This window comes from Falco rusticolus, chromosome 1 (genome assembly GCF_015220075.1).
Source record: "Falco rusticolus isolate bFalRus1 chromosome 1, bFalRus1.pri, whole genome shotgun sequence".
NCBI classification, from domain to species: Eukaryota; Metazoa; Chordata; class Aves; order Falconiformes; family Falconidae; genus Falco; species Falco rusticolus.
In genome coordinates, this window is record NC_051187.1 from 50928513 (window position 1) to 50951130 (window position 22618).

Sequence of the window (22618 nt, forward strand, 5' to 3'; positions counted from 1 at the left end):
AACAAGTCAAACTGGCAGATTTGGGCAGAACTGCCATTTAATATTTTATGCACATTAACTAAATGCTGTGGTCTGGATTTGGTTCTGTTAGCTCACAGAGCATCCAGAAGTCAAGTACTGATAATGTTTCTTCTGCTGTGATCTTGAGTGGAATCCTTTCCTCCACAGTTTGCTGAGGTTCTGTTTGATTTGAAATGTTGCAACTCAATCTGTGAACTACACGCATTTGATTTCTTTACATGGTTGACTGTAGTGAATACTGTAGGTGCTATTTCTATCCTTTGGTGTTACTTCCCTCTCAAAATCTCAAAATAGTATGAGAGATACTGAGAGGTTAAACAACTCTGCTTTCTTGTTGCTTTTCATTTTTGAATGTGATACTAGGGTACTTTGTGGCCTCCCTCTATTGTTAGACCTATCATTTAGTTGTATTCTTTGCTGTATTCTCTGTTTGCCATCTCTGCATGCTATGGTGCAACTGTCTCAGGTCCTAACATCATCTTCCTTAAAAACTATTGGTGAGGATTTAGTTAAAAACCTGTGGAGTGGCCACAGAGACTGCGTGAGCTGGATTACCCTTATGCATGTGCTTGTTGACTGCTTCAGAAAACTCCCCAGAGTTTTACAAGTGAAACTTGCCTTAACACGGTTTGGCTCTTCCCAAGCAGATCGTGTTTATCCAGGTGTCCAACTAATTCTGGCTTACTAGATTGTTGTTTTCCTGGTGCAGATATCAAGATTACAGCCTGTAGTTTCCCCAAACACGTTTTAATGATTGGTTTGCAACTTTCAGGTCTTCATGTACCAAGATAACCTTAAGTGAAGGTCAGGTACCACTAGTAATTCACCTGTTCCATTCTCCAGTGCTCTCTTGGGTGAATGCGGTCCTGTTCTGACAACTTATTGATGTTCATTTTGATTACAGGTACCACTACCTCTTTTATGCTTAATTTGGTTTCATACAGATCTCTTGTGAAGTTTCACCATGCTCTAAAATATGCATGTGCTTACTTGTCAGGGTCCTGGTATGGTAATTATTTCTTTCTTCTAAGATGTATACCATGCAAAGAGTTCCTTTTAGTTCCTCCACAATGAATTCTCACCTGCAAAAGCTCCATTTCTTGCTTTAGTATCACCTTGCCCCACTGGACTGTCTGGTGGTTTTTGTGCTTCTGGGGGGTTGAAAGAAGGATTTGTGGCTGGCTTGAATTCTTTTCACTAGTTACTGCTTAAACTGTTTTTGCCTGTCTAACTGTATTTTTACCTCTAACCTGCAGGAGTTTATGGTCCATGTGGTTTTCTTCAGCTTGTACATTTGGCTTTTTGAATGATGCCTTCTTATTTCTAATCTTTTAGTTTGCTGGTAGTCATACTCACTGGCTTCTTTCACTTCATCAGGCTCTTCCTAACAGAAGAGATGCGTTAGCACAGCGTTTCCCCTACTGTCTCCTTTAGTAGTCTTTATGCTGTCTATAAGGGCTTAATTCTTTTAGCTACCACTTTTACCTTATCATTAAAAAACTTGCCAATTTTTTCATAGCTCCACTCTCTGAAGGTTAGCGCAGTCGTGCTGGATTATTTATGCATTTCCCCTGGAGATAAGTTGAAACCAAGTATGTTACAGTCACTGTTAAAGAGCATCTTCTGCTGCAAGGTTTTTGTGAGGTTTTTGCACCAGGTATTTCTTGTTACTTGGTACTAGCTCAGTAGCTGCATTTACTCCTGTGGCCTCCCTAGCCGACTTCTCTGTACAACAGTCACCGATAGCATCCAAACATTTTACCTGTTAAGTCACCCAAAGCGCTTCTGTTCTCTGTCCTTGCTGCCTCTTGATTTCTCTCAGCACATCAGTTATCACTTGCTAATACAACCCATCATTGACTTCGTAGGTTATGTGGGTAATTTAGTGATCGGTTTAGTTCTAAATGGAAGCGACTACAAATACTTACGTGCAAGGAGAGGTGTATTTACATAACCATTTATAAAACTGGTGTGTAAGTTGACTGAGCAGGCAGCATATGCACAATAAAAAGGGAGGAAAATGCCAAAATAGGGCGTTGTAATTGATGACGGATATGTCATTGATGAACAAGAAAACTGAGGTTATTTGGTTAATCTTTTCTAAGTAATATAATACACTTCTACTTACAAAAGACTTATTTCTTACAGATGAAATTCTTTTAGAATATTCATATTCTAATAACCATAACTTTTCAATTTTGGAACATACTAAAAGGAAGTACAAGATAAATTTTCTGCCTTTTTTCCAGTATTTTGCAAGGCTCTACTTCAAAGGAACAATGAAGTCTTCTTGACTGGATTATAAAGACATTAAATTCTAAAATTTGCCAATTATGACTGTAATACAAAAAAACCATTTTGTATATTTGATTTTATGAATTATTTTATATTTCATGTTTTAATTTAATTCCAAAATATAAGGCATAAATATTTATTTCACACTAAGCACTGGAGCTGAAATGCTATCGGTTTGCAAGTGTTGCTCTTAACAGAGTTTTTGACCCCACTTTCAATAAAGTGAGTGAAGTGCTGGTTTGAATGTCATGTTAGTAAAGGGAACAGTCAAATTAATATATTCAGAGAACCTTTTCTTCTCTCTCAATGTGAAAATCTTAAGAACTAAAGCCTGGGAAGTTTCTAGTTGGAAGGGGAAGGAGGAGAAGCGAAGTAAATATATGAACATGGAGTAGGAGAAGTAGTAAAAATAGTAAGAGGTATCAAAAGGGAGTAAAAGATTTAGTTGACTGTAGTAGGAACAAGATTTTGATAGCAAATGGAAAGAGACTGAAACAGCAAAAAAAACCCAAAACAAAACAGTGGAGCTTTGGTTCTCTATTCCAGTCTGCATCCTCTTCAAATTATTTTAATGTTATATGCAGGCCTTCCCCAGTTGTCTGGCACCACTGGTTGGAGAGGAGCCTTAACTGTTAACACTTGTGCTGCCAGAGCAACACCAAAATATTTTATTGAAAAGAGGAACAGCAGCCTGAGCAAATTATTAAAGAACAGGATTCTATAGCTTCTGACACTGGCCGTCAGGACAGATAAAAGTGTATGTATCTGTCCTGGAAGAGGGGAGAAAGTTGTCTTGTCCTACTTTCCTGGAGCGATAAGCGTTTGCAGCTTGCAATTTGACAGGATTGACAGGTTGAGATTTGGGCTGCAGACTGTGCTGGCTTGGCACTGAGGTGCTCTCAAGAACACCGCAGAACCTTGGCTGTCTGTGCCCCGTTGCTCAGACCAACAGCTACGGTAGCATCTATTCTTCCCCATGCGCTGAACTTGCATGATTTAGCAAATAAAAGTTCCAGCTGTTGACATGAGAAGATCCTGCGTGCCTGTGAGCTCAGTCCACCAGCCCAGCTAGCAGGGGTTGCTAGCTGCTGCTTGGAGTGCTGGAGGTTTGAATACCCTTTGACTTCAGTTAACAGCATTGCAGGGCAGTTTATTCTTCTTGCCTTTGCCTCCGCAAGAGCCGGTCGTGCTTCAGTGCCTCACCCTAGACTTGTCCATTTTTGACTTGTATTTCTGACAGATTCCGGGTGATGAAAGAAGCAACAAAAATAGCCGTCCTGGACACAATAATACTGTAATTCCTCTGTAGTGTTCTGCCATATCTGTAAGGCAATATACATCTCCTTTCAGTGTTAAATAACATTCCTTTAGGAGAAGAGAGTGGGTCTTTACTGTCATTTCATCTTTATGTAGCTCAGCAAGCCCACTGCTCCCTCAACTGCCAGCATCTATAGCCAAAGAAACAACATATACTCCCCTGCTTCTCTGATAATCCATCTCAGAGTCTGTATCTCCATGTCAGAGTGCTGCCAGAGATCTAATCTAGTCTGTGCTTCTGAATCTGGGAAAACTGCAAATGTTGCTTAATGGTAGAAGCTCCAGAATTTCTTTTTCATATTGCAATTCCACCCCTAGCCAAGCCTTCATCACTTCCATGTAGAAATGGAAGAGATTTTTGTAAGGAACAGTTTTTTGAGGGATGCTGCTCAGCTTTTCTGACACATGCTCTGTGGAACTGTTTTACCAAATGGGTGGTAGGTTAAGATACATGTAAGTAAAACAGGGAAGAGTTTGGGGCGGCTGTAGTGTTTTCATTCCTGGTTAGGAAGAGGTCAAGGATCACTAGTACCCTGTTTATGGTACCTACTGTTTGTGAAACCCTAAGATCAAAGGACAAGGTGGTGTTCCCACTTAAAGATTTACGTGTCTCTCCCAGCCCTTTACCATTTCTCTCTTAGTCTCTGCTTCTAGGTCAGTCGCTGCAGCAATTTAGTATGGAACTTAACAACTTAGGGAACTAAGCTTCCTAATTAGTATCTGGGGAGCTGAGATCACTTTTATCCTTTTGCCATACCTGCTTTTTCTTGGAATCAGATTGGTATTTGCTTTTAAAGTTCATTCCAAACATGGTTGCTTGCCTTCTGTCTCACAGTGTCTCTTTTTCTTCTGGCCTTTCTTCTAGCTCTCTTTCTGCCAGGTCATGATGCTCTTTCAGGTTTGACTTTGTTTCCTTTTCTCTGAAGTAATCAATTTTAGTTACTTTCTTTTTATATATAGCTACTGTTAAAAGAATAGCTTTCAGAGCTATCTACGTGGATTAAGGATTTGTCTTCCTGGTGTCAAAGGTACAATGTACATAATTTTGAAAGGCAAGTGTCATTGGCAAAACCTGCTGGGCAGGTAGACTGGGGTTTTCTTCTGGGATTCAATAAAGTTTTTGCATGGTCATCTTCAAGAATCCCTCTTATGCTTGCCTCTGCAGACAAAATGTTCTTCTCTTCTGTGATCCTGCAGTGCTTGCACATTTTCTGTCCTGTCAGAAAAGGTATCTTTTGCCCTTTACCATCTCCTGCTTTTGGGCATATCTTGTTTGCCTCCACGTACCTACCTTCTCTGTGGTGGCACTGTTCCTAGACTAGCAGGAGGAGTTCCTGAGCAGAAATGTGAAAACACTCATTTCCTTTTCTTCGTTCTTTTAACCTCTAAGAGACAGAGACTCTCTGGTTGTTTCTTTCTCTACCCCTGTGCAAGATGATGCTGTTGTCTTCTCTGTCCTTCCCTGTTCCAGGCATCTGTGTGATTGAAAAAGCTCTTCTCTCATAAATCTCCTGCCTTATTTGCCAACACTTAGCCACCTTGCCACACAACAGGGTCACTGTGTTAATCTGTAGAACTGATGCCAAACCTTGTCATGCAGTCTTGAGGTTCAGAGGTACGGTCAGAAATTTGGATTGGCCCTCAAAGGCCAGATTGGACATTACAGCCCTCTGAGAAGGAACAGATTAGGGGGATTAGGAGCAGAAGAGTCCTTGTCTGTCACCTAAGTAAACCTTTTCCAAATGAGGGTTTATTCTGTCAGTGTATTTTGCCGTGTTTTTATTCTGCTTTCCCTGTTCTTTTTAACTCCAGCCATTTTATTAATTTTTCCATTTCGCTTTTATATTTATATTCTTAACTTTTCCTCCAGTTTATGCCTGATCTGGAGGTGTCCAACTCTTAATTTGAAAATAACATTCTAACTGTGCAGAAACCACAGTTGAATACAGAGAGAAATTTTCCTTCGATCTGTGATCCACAAAGCAATGCTTGGTAGCTGGTAGACATTTCTAAATGCTTCTAGGAGGTATGCCATTCCTGATATCTGACCTGCTCTGGTCTTTATACCATAACTTCGGTGGTACAATACCTGAATAAATGTCTGAAAGGTATTCAGTTACAAGGAAGATTTTTTTCATGCAGACTACTTCTTTATTCTCCTGCCAAGTGACAGAATGAAAAGGAATGCAAGCATTTCTCTCTTGCTCTTCATGAAAACCTCACTCTCACCCAATGATGCTCTGCCCTAGCACTACTGTGTATGTGGAATTAAGCTGGTTTTGTCTTTGCTGGTTTACAGCTTGAAACAGTAGATATTTTTTTTCCTCCCTTAAAGAGATCATCTGATATACTAGAGCTCTGAATTAAGATGCTGTGTGACTTGCAGATTATAAATTGGTGAGCTTTTAGGTTAATTTTCCCTGTCATTAGTTAGAAAGCACTATGAAATTTGTGACATGATGTTTTTCTGAATTTTATTCTAATAAGTGTGTCCTGTTCAACAGTCCAGTTAAGTGTTCTGAAGTTGGAGCAGTTAAATTACCACTGGAAATGCGGTCAAGTGAGAAATGTCTTCCTTACATACCTTGTAATCCTTGTCCTTAGGAATTGTTTTTTGTGGTTTGGGTGTTTTTAGGTTTTGTTTTCTACATAAGAAAAGTAGTTTAAACTCTTCATCTCTGTGCTTATTTATCTCTAGGGTTTAAACTTGTTGCAGCTAGCTCATCTACAGTCAGCAGTCTGTCATAACTTGTTTTCCTGGAGGAGCCATCTGTAAGTTTGTCTCTAAAGCATAATTGTTGACCATGAAATTAAATAATTCAATGCTGCTGTAAAATGACCAAGGAAGCTGCATAATTTAGGTGGCTGAAGTTGACAAGCCATGTGGCTGATGAACAGAAGGACAGCCCCTTTCCTGCTCATGAAGAGCATCATTCTCTAGCTGAGGTTAGGAACCTTTATTTCTGTAGAGCCTAGTATGCAAGAGCTTTGTAGCATGAATATAAAATAATTATTTTATTTGAAATATGTGTTTCTAGAAGGAATTTTTTTTGTAAGTGATGATACGTCTAGTCTTGGCACTGTACAAATAAACATCAGTGAGATTTTACCAAGGATCTTACAACTGAGTCTAAGAATAAAGGTGTAAGATGGACACACTGCTTAAAACTACAATGCAACTTGGTATCTGAGCAGCAAAGGAAAAGCCAGATCATTTCCACGGGGGAAAAGTTCAGGAATGTCTCTTCCAGGCTGTTGAAACTTGTTTTCTTACCCCATTAATCAGAATAATAAAGTGATGACAGGAGGTATTCCACTTGCATCTGAAATGTCTTCCTGATGTGCGCTCACAATTGATGCAGTTCATTTTAGAGAAGTCTGTAAGAGAGCAGCATCAAGCAGACAGACTTGCAGTTGGAAGGAAAAATTCAGTCATAAATTCTAACCCAGTGAAGAGAGAGTTGTTTGCCTGCTTAGAGGGTTTTTTCCTTAGTATGCCAGATTCAAATACTTATCTTGCCAGGAATCAGGACATCTTTCAAAACAGTTTTATGCAAAACTGTGAAACAATGGTCCCTTCTGTGATTGGAAATCTCTCTGCTCTTCCCTTAATTCAGAGGAGATGAAACACTGTTTTGAAGGGAGCTTGTAAGACAAACTATAAAAGTGGTATTATTTTTATTGCTCCTGCTCTCTGTAGGCAGTATGGTTTGATTAGAATAAAGGTTTTGTTTGACAAAAGTTAGATGAAAGTTTGCTGCATACCTGCAATTTCCAAATCTACCAAACCTGAAGATAATTGTAGACAAGATACAAAACTCTTGTATATTAAAGTCTACATGAAACTTCCCTTCCCCCCCCCCCTTTTTTTTTTTTTTTTGGTTTTTGACATCCTTTGTCAGCAGGGTATTGTAGGAGAGTTGACGATAAAATACAAGTGTCCTTAGATATTTAATAGCCTTTGGGAGGACAACTTGAGAATGAGAGAAACACATTGGTTAAGATTGTTAACAGATAGCATTATAGAGATATTTTGGTAGTAGAAAGCAAGAATAGGCAATATTAGTTCTTAAAACAGTTCCTGCAGCTGTTACTGGTCATGCAGATAATACATAATATAAGATGCCACAGTTGAAAGTTGCCTGTAAAATGGGCAGTTCATGGTTTGAATCTGAAAATGCCGCTTTCTTCTGAGGCTGTGGCAGTGTTGCCGTGTAAGAGCTGCTGAAGACGCTTTAGCAAGGTAGGAAGGAAGGGCAACGGATGGTGCTTGGAGCTAGCACTCCCCTGTTGCCTGTGGACAATTTGTTAAAACGAATTTTCTGGTTTCAGTAGAAGCAGCTCAGCAGCCTGCAGCTCTGGCAATTCCTTGGGGCAGCTTTTCTTCGATGCAGGTGAACAGGGAACAGCAAGTCCAAGGCGGCTGACCTTGAACAGAGATCATTAAATCAGCTGTTGGAAACAAAGCAGCGTGAAAATACCTAAGGCTCAATGAAAATAGTATCAAACTGCTGTATGTATGTTTTTAAATCTAAAAAATGCATTTCTCGTATTCCCTGGCAACACATTTTCAAAAAGGCTGCAGGCAAAAATTCTTGCTTTAGTATAAATTGTAGGTATACAGGTTGACAGTGATTGCCACCTTGTGTACAGTGATCTTCCTTGAAATGCATGGTACCTGCTTTGCCGCAGTTACAGCTGCCATAAAACTTTAAAATAATGTAAGCATCTCACATGAGGGTCTACTTTGCTTAAGAAAAGTGGAGTTGCACTGTTTTTAATTACACTAGCAAGTGAGGCAGTGTGATTGGATTGGTAACTGTGAATGTGAGTCTTGGAAGGTAAGTGCCCTCTAGGGATTCTGCTTAGCAAGTCTCTTGCTGGTTATTGCAAGACATGGGAGGAGGGGTTAATTGATAGCTCATTTAAATGTCTTTTCTTAATATTAAAGTGATTAGTTTGATATACCTTGCAGGTGCAGTCTGTAATACTGCTGTTTGTGATAGCTAGTTTCTACTTTTTTAGTGCTATATAAACAGCGTGTTAATCTTAAACGTTAGTCTCTTTACTGCCATCATTCAGTTGATTTTTTTTTTTTTGAGGGCTAATAATACCATATAGTGAATGTTTCGTGTAGCACAACGTTATCTTTTAGGTACTTAGTTTCTGTAATTAGCATGAACGTTTGTAATGCCAGATTAGTATTTTTAACTATCAAGTCTGTAACATTAATGAATGTTCTTTCTCATGAGAAAAAGCATTCGCGAATCCTTAAAAAAAATCATTGAGGCAGGGCCCTCCTGCTTCCTCCTTCCTGAAGCATATGTAAGTGCAGTATTTCTAAGGATCTTCTAGCCAAAGTAAAGAGCAGCTGGTGCTAGCTTGTGGGCTCTGATACACCAGCCTGGGTACCGTACCGGGGGAGCAGCCCTCGGAGATCACTGCTGCTGCATGCCCTGGCTGTGTGTTCAATTCTCTTTGCCCCTCAGTCAAGTGGCCTCTCTGCGTGTCTGACTGCCTGTGTCTCCAGCACTGTCATCCTCCAGGTGACATGGTTCAGTGGCAGAGTTGAAGCATGCAGGCTGTCAGGGATCTCAGCCCTATTTCCAGGAATGCAACAGTCAGCTGCTTCTTGGAGATGCACGTGCAGCACAGCACACAGCTTCGAAGCTGCTGTGGATCAGAAAGCAAGTATGGCAAACATCAGGCACCTGGCTGCAGCTAAATAACTAATTCCTCGTGTGCTGGGGGAAGATGGGGTGTTCTGTGGTCGTTCATGAGACCGTGGTGTCTGTGTGGCCTTGCTTGGGGAGAAGAAAGTAGCTCATCTTTCGAAACGGTGGGGATATAAGTTGTGTGAAGATTTGGGATGACGCTGTTTTGCTTCACTTACGTCATTTGTCTTGCAACGATAAGCTTGAAATGTTTTGGATTCTTTCTCTAATGAAGTTATTTGGCATATGTAAGTCTCATAATCCTAGAAACACGAAATACACAGTCCCAGCTTAAGTCATAAGAGTTCTTTTAATTTTAAGCTGTGAACAAGACTTCAGGGTTGAGGTATCTTTATTGAGAACATCCCTATTAAAGCTTAATGTGAGTGAAACATAATCTTGGAAGTTTGCAGTCATTGTTTTAGAAGTAGCATGCAGACAAGAATGGATGTAGTTTGAGTAAGGTTAAAGGATCCTGCAGGGGTTCAGAGATTTAGTGTTTGCTCAAATTTCTTTTGGAGTTTAGACCTTTCAATAGACTGACTTTTCCACAGTTAATTTCAAATTGCTTTCAGGTTTTCTGAGTTTATTAATTCAGTTGATAAAACTGAATTTAGTAACCAAATGAAAGCAATTGTCAGAATAAACAGTACTGAAGTATTCTGCTAATGTTAATAGCAGCAGCATCTTTATCCATGTTTTCATTAGAGTTTACGCAGAAGCCAGCTATTTTATAATAGGGGCAGATACAAAAAGAATATAATACCTTCTAGATCAGTACAAATTAGTAATTCAGTAGTAGAAGCCTTTCTGAAACAGAGTAGATCTTAATGATTTGAATGGCCAAACACTTAAAAAAATGTGACCCATTTTGTTGGCAGTGGCACTTTGTACTTTGCAGGCCCTTTAGGGACCTTCAGGTTAGGAATGTTGGAGGTCCATATCTTGACTATAGATAATTCCAAAGCGGGGTCTTAGACAAACTTGAATAACTGCTTCCCTAAAACTGAGTTACCCAGATGTCTGTCTTAGAGATGCCCTGTGCTGTCATTTCTGACAGTACAAGCTGTGTTCTCTCTGTGGTACGTAGGACTCTTGGTGTAGATGTCAAAGTAGTTACCCTTTCTGGAGCACAGCAGCAAAGTGTTGAAACTGTGGTAAAATATAATACAGGCTACTCCAAGTTATGATCATACTAAATATGTATTCCTGGAAATCTGTACCGTTTATGGAAATATGGCATCTGCTGCTGTTCACCACAGATGAGACCATTTGTCTAGATTTTTTTGTTTTAAATCTTGATAATAGTGAAATCTCATCTCACCTGTAATACCATATAATAATGTTTTAATGCTGACTGTGAATTTGTACTTGGCTTAATGCTGTGAGACATGTAAGTCTTCCCATGTGTTTATGTATGAGGTTTTACTGTAATAAAATCGTGTTGTTTGGTCGCATGCCACAAAATAAATTGCACCAAAGATCACTTTAAAATCCTCTGCTTCTCAGCCTTGGGAAGGAGGAAACAGCATCACTTATGCCTGTAAGAAATCAGTTCCTTTGGACTGAGACAGAACACAACATTTGTTTCATAATAGAAAGTTTTTAAAATAAACTTTGAGGGGAATTACTGTTGTAAACTTCACCTTTCAGTTAAAATTCATACAAGGTAGCTTTGGAAAATGGTGGAGGTGTTAGTTGTTACGCAGCAAGGTGCGTTACTGCTAGAGATGTGAATTTTGCAGGGAACTACAAATAGCATAGTTTGTTCCATATCTCTTACGAGACTACAGCAGAGAACACACATAGTTATTTTTTTGGTGTGGAGTTGAAGACAAGTATACCTGCTACGGGATAAATGCATTCTTTCTTGTTCTGCGGTCGCCTCTTGTGCACTTGTTGCAACAAGTGTACAGGCAAGCAGTTTTGTAACCTGAGTATACAGCCTGAACTGCATAAATTTGCTCATGAATTTTAAAAAGCATCTAATGTTTTAAAATTAATTATAGCATTGAAAAAAACCAGTCAACAAAAAAAACCTCAAACAAAATGAAGTTGGGCTGTTATTTTTTAGACGATAAGCTTGTTACTGCCTTAGGAGAAACCTGGATTCTTCCCCACCTTAAGGAACATTTATTTGGTTTGACAACAGGAAGGGCATACATGTGCTATGTATTTGTTAATTTGGCTAATTACAGAAGGGAAGATCCAGTGCATAAGAGAAACAAAGAGTTCTTAAACAGCAGAAAGTGCAGGACTTAAAATTTATGTGATGCCCATTCTTCATCTTGTTTTGTTTTACTTTGCAGTCCACTCCTTTACATCTAGCAGCAGGCTACAACAGAGTTCGAATAGTCCAACTTCTGCTTCAGCATGGTGCAGACGTGCACGCAAAGGACAAAGGGTATGTAAAATGAATTATTTATTATCTGTCTGCAGCAGTGGTTTTGTATTAATCAAGATGAAGAATTATTTCTGTTTCATGTTGCAGCATAATCTCAAGTAGTTGGCTGAGAATGTAACATTTGCTTCCAAAATCTTGAGTGTGGTTTGTCATAAATAAACTTTTGTTAGAGCCTCAGTAACAGATTAGCTGTGATTGTGCTTGTTTGAAGTCTTCTATTACACCTTTAAAAAATTTTTTCTGAACCTGTTCTTTACTTCCATGCACAAACTACTCTGTGAAATTAGGGACTGATATTTTTATTTTAGGGAAGACGATGGGGAGAAGATATGTGGGCTTAGTGCAAAAATGTGCATTGAAAAATGTATCTATAGTCTCATTATCTTGTCGCAATATATATGGATGTAATTCCAATATCACTCATGTGCTCACAACTATTGGTCCTCAGAGATCTATCTTGATTGATGCTGCCAGCAAATATCGAGATATAGTAGAAGCTGAACTACCGTTTTTGCAATAAGGAGGGTAGTTACATAAGGTACCAACAAAAAGTGTGCAGCAGTCAGAAATGTGGAATGGTACATGTTGTACGTTGTTCTTAGCCATATGTTTCTGAATCTAAAGTGATGATTCTTGTAGTAGTCTGATAGGAAGGCTTAGTCCTAACGTAGTAGAAATTGGTCCCCTGGTTAAAGGCTTGCATTCTGTATTCAAAGTGCATCGAGGTAAGATACTAATGTGCGTGTTCTGTCTCCATCAGCAAACTTGAGGCACCTGCTGTGTCTTCATTTTCTGCTAAGTCCAGCCTAGTGTTAAAAGAAAAAAAAATTCCAAAACCAGTTCCAAGCATACTTAAACTCTTGAAGATTGACTTAATTATAGTACTGTTGTCTATACATTTCACCCTAATGACTTTTTTTGATGAGAATTGTGAAATGTATGATGACAAATTGTGCAAGTCCAAAAAAACCTACTGTAGAGTTGCATGCAATACTTGTTCAGGTAGATCCAGCGTTGTTAAGCAAATTTTAGGTGTTTCACACCTTTCCAAAATTTCAGTATCGCTTGGTAGAAAATTCCAGTGTAGATGCTTTAAGGAGGTTTGAATGATCTACTTGGAAAGTATGAAAAGTGTGAAAAGTAATGAAGTTAAACTTGAGCAGGGAAGAGGGAGGGGAAGGAAAGAAAAGTGATGCTCTTACATTGTATTACATTTAAAAACAACCCAAACATACTCAGAAATGTCTGACATCCCAGTAAGCTCCCACTTCATTTAGCGTCGTCACACATTTACAGTGTGGTGGGTTTTTTCCTTGCTGTTTCTTATTTATACATAATTTATAAGTAAATAGGCTATAAAATAAATGTAATTTATCAGTTATGGGGCTAAATTAGGTTGTATTGATTTTATAGATCTGTTAGGTTCTCTTCAATGAGATCACTTCAGAGACAGTCCTGAGGAACTGTGCTGCATCTTCAAAATGATCATCACTTCTAGTTCCTCCCAAAGAAAACCACAGCCAAGGAAGCAGCTTTTTCCACCGGTCCTTTCTTTGCCTTACTACTGTTGTGTACAAAGTCACAACCTGCTGGAAAGGAGAAGGGGAGGGTATGCTGCAGAAGTGGCCAGGTGGATTGCTTTGGTGACTCTTTGCTGATAAGACCTTGAAGAAAGGCCTCAGTCCTCTTAGATGACCAGCATTTGGGGAGAGGGCAAGGTTTTTTGAGTGCTCTGTGGACTGAATGCTGTCTCTGCCACACACATACACCCATCATTTATAATTCAGAAAAGTAACAAGGAAAATAACAGTTTGAAAAATTTCCCCAAAACAAATTTCCCTCTCCTGTGACAAGTGCAATGCTGCTTCTGAGAACATCTACCTTAAAATTAAGTTTACCCTGTTGTGTAGTACAACAACATTTGTTGTCCTAACGCTCTTTGAGTTGATTTTGCAATTCTGGGAATCATCCCATGAATTTTTCATAAATGGTAAAGGGTTAATTATTGTTTTCATTGTATTATGCATCCTGATTTGTTGAGCCATAACTAGCCTGTCTTGCTTGGCTTGAATTAAACTAATTTTGTCCTCTGTAATAATTGTCCTCTTTGCATCTCCTTTTCAATGCATGGCTTTTGCTTATGACTAGATACCTGTTACTTACTGGGCTAGTGTCATTTTTAAGTATGGTCTCCAGAAATATAGCTGTACAAAAATTACAGGGACTCTCTTCAAAGTATCTTGCATGCTTAAATAGGTTCTACTCTAAAAAAATAGAGTAAACCCAGGTCATTCCACAGTCTGGAGCAGCAATTTCAGTCTGCTTTCTATGGATATTTGTATATCTTCATAATATACCCAGGCGTTACAGTAGTGTTATCTGGGGAGTTTTGCCTTTCACATAGTATTTTAAATAAACAAGAGTTCATATTTAGGCAGAAACAGAACACTGACTTCTCTTGAGCAAATTGAATGTGGAATGGGACTTCCCCCCCCGCCCAGCTTCAAGACAGATAATTTCAAAGCCAATTAATGCTAATCTTAATGGCAGATTAAACACATTTGGCCTGTTAGGACAAAATAAGTTTTAATGCTACTCTTAAGTAACATGTTTGGGAAGGTTAGATTTTTCCATTAGTTTGTGAATGTTAATTTTTAAATATTTGAATATTTTAAAGTTATTTTAGATATAATTTGATCTTTGTTCATCTCTCGGTAGAGAGAAAATTGTTCCTTCTCCTTTAAAAATGCTAGTTAAATAAATTTTTCATTTGCCTTCTTTCATACAGTGGTCTTGTGCCTCTTCATAATGCATGTTCGTATGGACACTATGAGGTTACAGAGCTGTTGCTTAAGGTAAGCAGAAGGATAGAAAGTAATTCCTGTAGATTTAGATACGTTAGGTGTTTAGATATGTTAGGTATAAACTCTGTTTATGCCAGAGTTGAAAAGGATGATTATTTTTTTTTTCCTGTAGTAACAGGTTTCAGACATTCTGTCTGTCATTTCAGAAGCCTGCAACTTTAAGTCTTTTTGTGGTATAGTATATGTGGGTTTTATCCCCCACCTAATTTCTTTGGGCAGATAGTAGCATTTCACTTGTTTGAATTTTTCTGTGGAAAATCTGTTCTACTGAAAAAGTAGCTCATACAGAATTATTTTTTTTGAGGATTCAACAGTATTTTTGTGTATACAGGTGTTTTTGTAATTAATTTTGTGTGTATTTGTATATGAAAGAATGAAACCAATTTTTATAATGAAATGAAAGTTTTAACGCTTTTAATTGTTGAAGATGATTTCTTATTAATATAAGGCTTTCTTTGCTGTGCTAGCATGGCGCCTGTGTGAATGCTATGGACCTCTGGCAATTTACCCCCTTGCACGAGGCTGCTTCCAAGAACCGTGTAGAGGTTTGCTCCCTCCTGCTGAGTCACGGTGCAGATCCCACGTTAGTCAACTGTCACGGCAAGAGTGCTGTCGATATGGCTCCGACGCCTGAGCTGAGGGAGAGACTGACCTGTGAGTGTTTTCAGGCTGGAAACAGTTGGTGGTGGGTGTAAAGGGTGCCTACTTCGTAAGCCGATGCAAAGCAGCAGAGTCACTGCAGCTCTGCCTCTCACTTGGAAGTACACAGATACCTCTAATACACTGTCTGTGGTATTGCCTGGGTTTCTGACATGTAAAATGTTTAAGGCACTGCTAAATCAGTGACCGGGGAGAGGGGTGGGGTTTATGTTTGAAGTCCAGTTAAGTCACGTAGGAGCCTCTATACTGAGGCTCTGTATCACACTTGGGGTAGCTTCAGTGTGCAAACTTGGAGATGGAAATTCCAGCACCTTCTTTTGTAGTCTTTGCAGTCCTTATGCTGTTTAGAAAACAATGTTTCAGCTCTAATTTGAATTTTTTCCTTTATCCTCTTCTGGAGTTTTGTTTTCTCATTGTTATAAACTGTGAAAGATACTTAAATGAGACAAGTATGAAAACAAAGCGTTATGAAGTTACAGAAAACTCCTTGAGAACTAGGTTCTGGTAGCAGAAGCCCCCTGATGCGGTAAGAATGTAATCCTGCACTACTCAATCACAGCTGGCCGGGTTGTTACTGTCACTATTCTTTACATGTGAAGGTGGTGAGATCATATACAGCATAAAAATTTGCTCTAGGAGAAAAGAGGGGCGCATTAGTATCTTTTAGTTACTTCACTATTCTGGGCTGACTTTGGAGATGCTTCTGGCTTTGAGGCAGGTTAATTTACCACTTGTTTAAATTAGCAAGCAAAAAATAAAATCTATTTAAACTTTGGTTTACTTCTGTATTTATAGTTCCTGGAGAGGAGTGGGGAAAGATTCATGTCCATTACTATCCACTGACATGTGTACACAAATGTGAGCATTATGGCAAATTTTAACAGTACTTTGATGGGACATTCTGTATTTGCATACCCAAAATAACATATTTAGTATATTCTCTTGAGTTCTTTGGTTTTATACCTTAGGAATAATACATTTATTTGTTATTTCAAGATTTATTTGTGATTACAAATTGTGCTTTGAGTAATGCTTTGTTTACAAAGAAATTTTAAATCTATTTAAAATCAAAACTTAAGTTGTTATTTATTTTTATTTCTAAATCAAAAAAATGCACCAGATTAAAACAAGAGTGGGAGAAGAAAGCTCCTCTTAACAAGCTCAGCATTTCAAACTTGCTTATGAAAGAAAAATTTACTGAGTTTGAGTTTCTTTTCTGGTTTCCAGGCTCACACATCGTTCTTGCTAACCTACCTTCCATTTGTACATTTTAAGAGAAACACTTTTAGTCCTTTTCAAATTCAAAAGGATTTAAAACTAAAACTAGTTTGCTGAACTGAACAAAATGTGACATTGAAAAAAACAAAATTACCTCTCCGCACTTGACAAGATATAGCTGCTATCAAAACCTCTTTCATCTTTGTTGCAGACCAGCTTCAGATACTTAGCCAGTTAGCTTTTAAGACTGATAGTTTAATATTTTATCTTTAAATTATAAATTGTATATATAAATTATATTTATTCAGGCTTTACCTTGAATTATTTGTCATTGTAAATGCAATAAGGTTCTTGAAGAGCAACTGTAATGCTTTTTTCTGAAGAGCATGTAATAGCATTTTGCTCACTTAAACACATACCTAGCTAATTTAGAGGTCAGATAGGCTTTTAATGTCAGGTGGGTGGAGGATAAGATGCAGAAAAGCTATAAAAATTTTACACAGTGAGTCACTTCCCCTCTCTTTTATTCATTTCAGTAAACCATGTTTCATGTTCTGTGTCCCAGGTCAGCTACTTTCTGAAGACATACAGAAATACTCTTATTTCCTCTTAATTGAGTATAGCTACCTTTCTGCAATAACATTTATAAATGTGATGTTGCTGAATATTAAATGCATCTTTTTCCTCTAACAGATGAATTCAAAGGACACTCTTTACTGCAAGCAGCCAGAGAGGCAGACCTAGCCAAAGTGAAAAAGACACTTGCTTTGGAGATCATTAATTTTAAGCAGCCACAGTCACATGAGACTGCACTGGTGAGATTATACAGCCAATCCATTTGTTTTATGATAAATGTGGTGTAGTGCTAGTTGAGAGTTTTATTTCTACGCTATGAAAATACATTAATCATCTGAGACTGAGGATTTGCCATCAAACACTTTGTATATTAAATCACCATTGTAGAAAAAACACTGTAATTTTTAAATAAATTTGTTTGTTCTTCCTGGTAGATTACAGAAATCCTCCAGCCGCTCCTCACATGTTTATTTTGCACTTCTCCTTTGCTTATTTCCCATCACCCTCTTTTTTTTGTTTGGTTTTTTTCTCCTTCCCTGTTGGTCAGTTGCAGTTTTTTCTGAGGTTAAATTCTATTTTAGTGGCCCACTTCTTCCTTCATGTTTTATGTGGGCAAGCTTGGATTGCAAATTTTCTTCATAGGGTATGTAAAACTGTGGTGAAAATAGATGCTAGGTGTATATCACAGGGTCTTACAGAATTGGAATTGTACTGACAATGCCACGTTAGCTATGGAAACAGGGGTCTTTGAGACTTTCTTGGCAGTTTCCTGCTCTTCGTTGTTTGAAGAAATAGTGAAGGCCAAGAACACAGCCGGTATCCAGATGCAGTGAAGAAAGATTTTGAAGTTGAGAGGGAGTGATGGTATTATTAAAACCATTATAGTTATGATACTTTATTCCAATGGAACATTTTCTTCACAGTAGTAGGTCTGAGCTGCAGGCGTACAACTGCATCTTTAGTGTTATAAACAGTGTGAATGTGATCAGAACATCGTGTGAAGTACCGAGCATACATATGCTCTGTTCTCTCCATGGAGGACTCTGCATCCTAGCCTGAACTTCAAAGCAAGACAGAGAAGAGATACTTTGAGACTGAACATGAAGACAGTATGAAATTTGGAATGATGTTACCCTTGTCTTCCTGAGTTTATCAGCTGCTGATATGTGGCATCTCTTCAGCTGTGTAATGATCATTTGGTAGTCCTGTGGCGCTCTTTGTAGAGCGAGCAGGCAGAGAGGAGCAGAGACAGATAGAAGAAATGGGGTATTTTAGCTCTATTGAAGTGTTTTGTTCACTGTTCAGACTGTGATTTCTCAGGTTTTGCCTCTTGTACTTGAGATTTCCAAGTGGCAGGACTTAGCTTCCAGGATCAGATGGGGTTATGTACCCTCTAACTGAGCTATTCCTGTCCTAAGCATGGCATCTGTCACCATGGCGCACTGGGGTCTGTGCCCTGTTGCCTCACCGGGTCTATGTCTCAGTGTTACTCAGAGGTTCGGCAATATTTTGGTATTTGTGTTGCTAGTGCTGGTTTATCATATTGGCAGGAAATACAGATAGGCTATTATCTGCAAAGCCTCAAAAATGCTGCCACTCTTCGGAGCAAAATTGATCTTAATGTTTATTTACAAAGCTTCCCTTTGCAAAACTTTGACATGGTCTGCTAACAGCAGTGCGGAAGCTTGAGTGGCAGTTACTTCGTAGTGAAGGCTGAAACTGAGCAAAAGATGTTTTTCAGTACTGTTGTTACTGGCATTCTTTTTGGGGCCTATCTCATTGTAAAGGCTACTACTGTTTTGCTAATGGAAAGTTTTGAGAAGTCTGATCCAGGCAACTGTCTGGTTCTTACGTGTTACTGGTTTAAAACATGGGTAAACATTATAAACTTCAGAAGTATTTCTTCTTTCTGGTAGTCTGCCATCTTGAGACATTGAAACTTGAGACAAGCATTTCTGGACGGACTGTCAAGCCTGATGTTCAGCTTATCTGGAACTGTGCTTGTAATTTCAGGCCACAGGGGTGCATTGATAGATCCACTGTTGAGAAAACGCCAAATTGAGTCTAGGCTCTGCAGAGGATCAATGAAAAAAGAGGGGGGAAACAAAGTGCTCACTTCTAGGTGCCAAATCCACAGACAAACCAGCAGGCAGACCCCAACCACATTCAGGAAAATACTTACAACTAGCAAAGGCCTGTATGGTGTTCCCACACAGGCAGGCTTGAGCTTTGAAAAGCCCTGTGCGAAAGATGTATCTTTCTCATAGCGTGGAAAAGAAGATACTCTCAGAGAACTTTACAGCCCATTTGCTTCCTACTTAATTGGTAGTTGGGTGTATAATACAATTGCCGTGAGGTTAAAAAGTTCAGTACATGTTGAAATAAAAGAAACTAAGCAACGTTCAAAAGTCATATTAATCTGACAACCACAGCAGGATCCTAATGTACCCCTTTGGAGTCCCTCTGTAGAAAGGTTGTTTCAAACCCTTTGTCTTTACCTCCTTGCGTTGTCTGCTGGTTTTATCCTGACAGCTGATAGTTAATGTGGCTGGGAACGTACTGCTTTTTGTGTGATGAATAGCCTTAAAATCAAAATTGTTTTTATGAGTAGAATAATTTATCATTGATCACTAGTTTGTATTTTGTTCAATATGTTATATGTTTTGGCAGAAATATGATGGATTCTGTTAGTAAGTTTTGGAGCCTGATGTTTAGCAGAGTAATCAAGAGATGAAGTCATGGATCTTAAAGCTCTCTATCATCTATGTAGTTGAAATATAATTTATATTTACTTTTTTGCAGCACTGTGCTGTGGCTGCTGTGCATCCCAAGCGGAAGCAAGTTACGGAACTACTGCTCAGGAAGGGAGCAAATGTTAATGAGAAAAACAAAGAGTAGGTTTCTGAAATTTTTGTGTTTTCCAAAGGACTCTGTCCTACTTGGAATATAAAACTAATATCTTCCTTATAAACTAATGTCTTCCTTTCTCCCCCCCTCCCCCAGTTTCATGACACCTTTGCATGTTGCAGCTGAAAAAGCTCATAACGATGTCATGGAAGTTCTGCATAAACATGGAGCAAAGGTAAATATACTTACATATCTTTTATTTAAGGCAGAGGCAAGAAGAAGGGTTATATTGGTTAAATACAGTGTTAATTTTTATGATAGTGGTTGCTTTTTTTTTTCTGTACGTCTTGTGCTTCTCAGGTTAACCTTAAATGTGTTTATCTTAAACCAGTACAGGATGTTCAGGAATCCCATTTGAAAATCAGGTCTTCTCTCCAGATAACCGAATACAGGCTTTAGGAGTCCAGCTTACTCTTTTTTAATGAATCTTGCTATAATTTCTAACAGCTGTGGTCATCTAGGTGCCTCTTGATGCTTTATCTTGTTGATTTTAAAATATCCAATGCCTGAGTTTGCTGACACCAAGTTTAGTAGTCTAATGCTGGGCATCCCTTAGCCCTTGTTTGCTGCTTATTTTCTTTGCCAGATTGTTTTGTCATGCCCTTTAGCCACTGATATATGCTAACCAAAGTGATTTGTGAGCCTACGGTGAAGCTTGCTTAGAAGCACATGGTTCAGCAAGTTATTAGTTAGAGGCAGAGGATAGTATAGCTTTGTTTAGGAAGTGGTTTAAGCATCTTTCAGAAGTATTTCAGGATGGTCATCTTTCTCTGCGTTTTACTTGACATTCATAGTTATTATATACTTAGCTACTTAATTTTCTCAGAAACATTCCTGATGGGAATTTTCTTTGCATTGGTTAAAATATAAATGATCTCTTTATTTTTGCTTTTAAGGGGGCTTACGTTGTTCTCTTTGGATCTTCATCTTTATTCAGGTAGCTAGAAATGAAGAAATATACCTGTAATAACAATCTACAGTGTCGCTCTTGATGTGCTAGGAGGTGCGAACAATGTAATTGTATGCATAGTTAATACTAAGTCATCTTCATTTCAAACAGTGAATTGTAATTTATAAGCCTGTATGAGAGCTCGTTGCCAGATTTCAGTGTCTGATTCACTTCCATGGTACCTTAATGGCATCATAAAATAGCTTAACAATGATACCATGACAGAGTTTATTGCACTAGTGAATCCTGATGCAGTGATGACACACCAAGATTTTCTTGGGGGAAGGGAAAGCAGGGCCAGAGGTCTCAGTTATAGGCATTAAAACCACTATTATTTTCTGACATTCACTCTTAGTAGTGTACCTATGCACTGAAAGTGGGGAAAAAAAATTATTTTGCCATAAGAATAGATACTTCATGGCTTTATGGATCTGAGTTTGCACAGGAATTCAGTACTGATGGTCTTTGGGTAGGCACCAAACTGGACGTGCTGGAGTTCCAGGTGTATTGATACCCAAGTACTACCTGCTTTGAAATACAAAGAGTTTCTGTGTGCTGAGGGTGTCTGGAAAGCTTGCTGCTATACTGTAGGTATTTAAGTTAATGCTCCCTTGAAAATCTAGCTCTGTGTAGCCAGGTTAGGAGTAAGCTCAAAGCTGTCATCCTTACTGGAATGGCCCAATTTTATAGTTTGTGTCAGTAGCACATTCTGATGATAGCTTGTGGTTCTTCTATATCCTGAAGCAGGGGTTCCTAAATCATGATCTGAGTCACTTGTGGACTGAGTGATGGTTATGAGTGGCCCACAGTTATCTACAGAATGATTGAGTGGTGTATTTGGTTGTTTTTTCTACTGACAGTATGCAAATAGAGGTACATGGTAATCGTTAAAACTCATTTTTTGTTCGTATCCTGGTGTATGCATGCTATGTTATTCTGAGGATAGTCGTTCACATTTGTGATCTAGCAAAGCGCTTAAGTTGCATGGCAGGAGACCACTCGTAGTTAAAATTAAGCACGTATTTCCATACCGCAATGGATCAGGTTCTTCTTTATCAGTATCCAAAGTTCCTTAGCTGTAAAACAGTGAGTAATGCAATCATGGTTCTTCAAGAGAGATAGGTCATTAAGGCTTATGAAGCACTTTGAAGTTCCCAGATGGGATATGCTCTAGAGTATTAATTAGTTAACTAGGTATAGTTAATCACTCTGTCTTGCTTGTGTATTATCATTTGACCTCTTGCTCATGCTTTGACTGTAGGCATTTAGTTCATCAGACACTCAACATTGCCATTTCTTTGTTTTGGATTATCAGGACATGGCAGCTTTAATTGCTGAAGCATGATACAGGTTTTTCACACACATACACGCCCATTTGTTGTTTTTCTAGAAGCTTTTTCTTCCTGTTTACTCTTTGTGTGTTTTGAATTTTAGTTACTTCATATGACGTAGTCAGATGTACTAAGCTCTTTGATCCTGACTAGTCGTATTTTACAAGAGAGAGTTTTCCTGAACTGGTGAATCTAGTTCTCCCTGCAATAGCAGCCTCTCAGTTGAATATCCATTTGTTCTTCGATCAGCACTCTCCTGCAATTTAAACACCTCTTTTCCATTTTGATGCTTCCTTTGCTGAGGTATTTGCAGTGAAAAGATTCTTCTTAGCCTTTGTTTTGGTAGGCTAAAAGCCTCAAAC

The 22618-nt window shown here is 38.6% G+C and overlaps 1 protein-coding gene across 3 annotated transcripts in view; it reads left to right on the forward strand.

Moving 5' to 3' along the window:
• TNKS (tankyrase) overlaps positions 1-22618 on the forward strand; it is a 141183-nt gene that overhangs the window by 84889 nt on the left and 33676 nt on the right. For all 3 annotated transcript variants that reach the window (XM_037378964.1, XM_037378948.1, XM_037378956.1), the window contains exons 6-11: positions 11657-11751; positions 14540-14606; positions 15083-15269; positions 17187-17308; positions 19872-19963; positions 20073-20151. In XM_037378964.1, coding sequence (XP_037234861.1) covers positions 11657-11751; positions 14540-14606; positions 15083-15269; positions 17187-17308; positions 19872-19963; positions 20073-20151 — 642 coding nt within the window. The remainder of the gene's footprint in view (positions 1-11656; positions 11752-14539; positions 14607-15082; positions 15270-17186; positions 17309-19871; positions 19964-20072; positions 20152-22618) is intronic.